Source organism: Cryptomeria japonica, unplaced genomic scaffold, assembly GCF_030272615.1.
Source record: "Cryptomeria japonica unplaced genomic scaffold, Sugi_1.0 HiC_scaffold_84, whole genome shotgun sequence".
NCBI classification, from domain to species: Eukaryota; Viridiplantae; Streptophyta; class Pinopsida; order Cupressales; family Cupressaceae; genus Cryptomeria; species Cryptomeria japonica.
In genome coordinates, this window is record NW_026728906.1 from 176273 (window position 1) to 178970 (window position 2698).

Genomic DNA, 2698 nt, shown 5'->3' on the forward strand with positions numbered 1-2698 from the left:
CAATTTCTCAATATGACGACACTTTTATCTTCTTCGTATCAATCAACAAATACCTTGAGATATTGGAAATTATATTCAAAATGCGCTTACAACTTACCTTAAAATGTGTTACAGCAAAGTGAAATTTTAATGTTGTCATCAAAGGGACAAAACGACATCAATATTTAATTTTCAATCTTTGGAATATGATGAGGACATACTGATGTCCAAAACAGATGCTATGAATGGCACAAGAGGACGCCAATAACCCTAAAATGATAGTTTTATTCAACGGTTAATTTTCAATCTTTGGAATATGATGAGGACATGCTGATGTCCAAAACAGATGCTATGAATGGCACAAGAGGACGCCAATAACCCTAAAATGATAGTTTTATTCAACGGTGAGAAAAAAGAATTGGGAAAGACGGTCTTCATTGGGAGACCTCTTGTTTGTTTTGTTTAGTATGCGAATTTCTTTTGAATGTAATTCACCAGTTCCTGGGTGATGCGGAAGGCCTTGCTCAAAACGGAATCGGGGAGAGGGGGATTCGCCGCAAACAGAGAATTGGCGATTGTCTGAACTCCGGGAAACTGGCTGCTCAATCCAGCTATGGCCACTGCATTTTCATGCCCCACATTCTGCTGGAAATGAACAAGTGCCTTTGGAAACACAAACACATCTCCCTTCTCCAAAGTTTTGCTGAGAAATTTGTTGCTGGTGTCAATGAAACCCACAAGAAGCTGGCCTTCCAGTAAAACAAGAACTTCGGTGGCTCTTGGGTGTGTGTGAGGAGGATTTATTCCACCCACTGCGTAGTCGATGCGGACCAACGATATTCCAAACGTATTGAGGCCTGGTATCTGTTTAACGTTCGCCATCGTTACGTTGGAGCCCACATCATTGTCGGTGTTCCCTGCCTGCCCAAGTCCCCGGAAGAAGAAATCGTTTGCTGAAACTTGCATTGGGTCTTTGCAAACGAACCCGTTCACCAAAACTGTTTAAAACAAGATCAAATCAATCTGTCTGTTAGTAACTCGACTCGTCTAATAAGCAAATCATTATCATTGTTTATGTATAAATATTCTCACTCACCGTTGCTTTCCTCATCTGCAACGCAGAAATCTTGCAAGGGATCCGGATCCCCTGCCATGACCCTGTCGCTGTAACAGCATATCAACAGAAAAAGTCCCAACGTGAAGTAAATCATGCGGTTAGCCATTGTAATAGAAACGCAGACACAAGAGATCAGGATATGAATGTCTATTACAAACCCATTACACGCTTTATATAGCCCAAACCATAACTCTCCGCAAAGACTAATTCATCTTGACTCCGTATATTTCACGGATCCTTCCAGAGTTGTTGCTCTTTTCCTTACGTCACACTAAGTCTTACTGCATGTGGTTGTCTCGCCTGCTACCGCAGATGTATTCTCACCATCCTTTCATTAACGTTGAAATTTTCTATCTTCTCCCTGCCCTGCTGCGTATGCCTATCTCAAGATCAACTTACCTCCTGCCTTACACGTATTCTCGCCATCGCCATCATTTTAGTAATGTGGAATTGTTTAGACTTAATTGGAACGGTGGGCTTCTTCAAAGGAAACAATATATAAATCTTTCTCCACCGTGGGAGAATCGGTATGAGAGGAAAGTTTCTTTCTTGGAGTTGGATATTGGCCTAAAGACTGTCCATGCTTTGTACCCTTTTTCAATGAGATTTTTATCTCTCGTCATTTAAATTAATTTATGTTATTCAATGTTTATTTCTCAGATTGTCTATGTTCTAGGACAGAAAAACATTGCTCAAAATAACTTATGTTCATTTACTTTACATTGAATGCGTTGATTAGAATATCTATTTCACATCCATCTACAATTTTGAAGTCAAGTAGGTGTATTACTTTTCTTTAGCAGTTTTGGAGACCTAAATTATAGGTTTAAGACAACATATGCAAACATAAGAACCAATTTATGGAGGATAAATGTATAAGAAGATAGATTTTGGAGAGGTATTCTACAAGAAAAAAAACTTTTTGGTGGTGTTGAGAATCCCATCTTGGAAGAGACCATGTTGTCCAAGGGATCTAGTATTTAGAATTATTTAAGATCGTTTTATTTTTCCAAACCCTAGAGGGTAGATGGGTAGCGGAAATAGAATCCGGTTTTGACATTACAATTCACTAGAATCCATCACCTCTATAAGATATAACCTTATTAAGACGTTGATGTCTGATTTTCAGAATGTCATGGGTGAGTAGTTTGAATGCATCTTGAACTACCTTGGGTCAAGGTACAACAGTGACTAAAAATCGTACCGCTTCCAATACTCATAACTATAATGAATGTAAACCGCGATATTTTAGAGAAAAGAGCCTTCATTCTCAAACTGTTGATGGGTGCGAAAACATTGCTCACGTTGCGTTGAGTGCGTTGCTTAGATTGTCTCTTTCACATCCATCTACAGTTGAACTCGGCCAAAATTTAATCTTTAGGTGAGTGTGTTGTTGTAAATGAAGTGCATTGTTGTAAATGAAGTAGGTGTCTTTTCTAGCAGTTTTGGAGATCAAAATTTTACCTTTAGGTGAGTGAATTCTCTTTAATAAAGTAGGTTTACTACTTTTTCTAATGTTTGAGATCTGTCTATTTCCATTTTTTGACACCAAAACTTTTCGTCCAGTTGACTGCATTGTCCTCTCGATTCTCCTTTTAACAA

The 2698-nt window shown here is 38.6% G+C and overlaps 1 protein-coding gene across 1 annotated transcript; it reads right to left on the minus strand.

Moving 5' to 3' along the window:
- Positions 1-441: 441 nt before the first annotated feature.
- Positions 442-1133, minus strand: LOC131058061 (putative germin-like protein 2-2). The gene is made up of 2 exons (XM_057992097.2): positions 1076-1133; positions 442-977 (listed from the first exon to the last, which is right to left on the minus strand). The coding sequence occupies exons 1-2, from the start codon at positions 1131-1133 to the stop codon at positions 442-444; spliced, it is 594 nt and encodes a 197-aa protein (XP_057848080.2).
- Positions 1134-2698: the final 1565 nt, after the last annotated feature.

Coding starts and splice junctions, on each gene's coding strand:
- LOC131058061 (XM_057992097.2), bottom strand. CDS start 1,133: ATGGCAGGGGATCCGGATCCCTTGCAAGATTTCTGCGTTGCAGATGAG. Junction 978..1,075: donor TGCAGATGAGGAAAGCAACG/GTGAGTGAGAAT, acceptor TGTTTTAAACAG/TTTTGGTGAACGGGTTCGTT.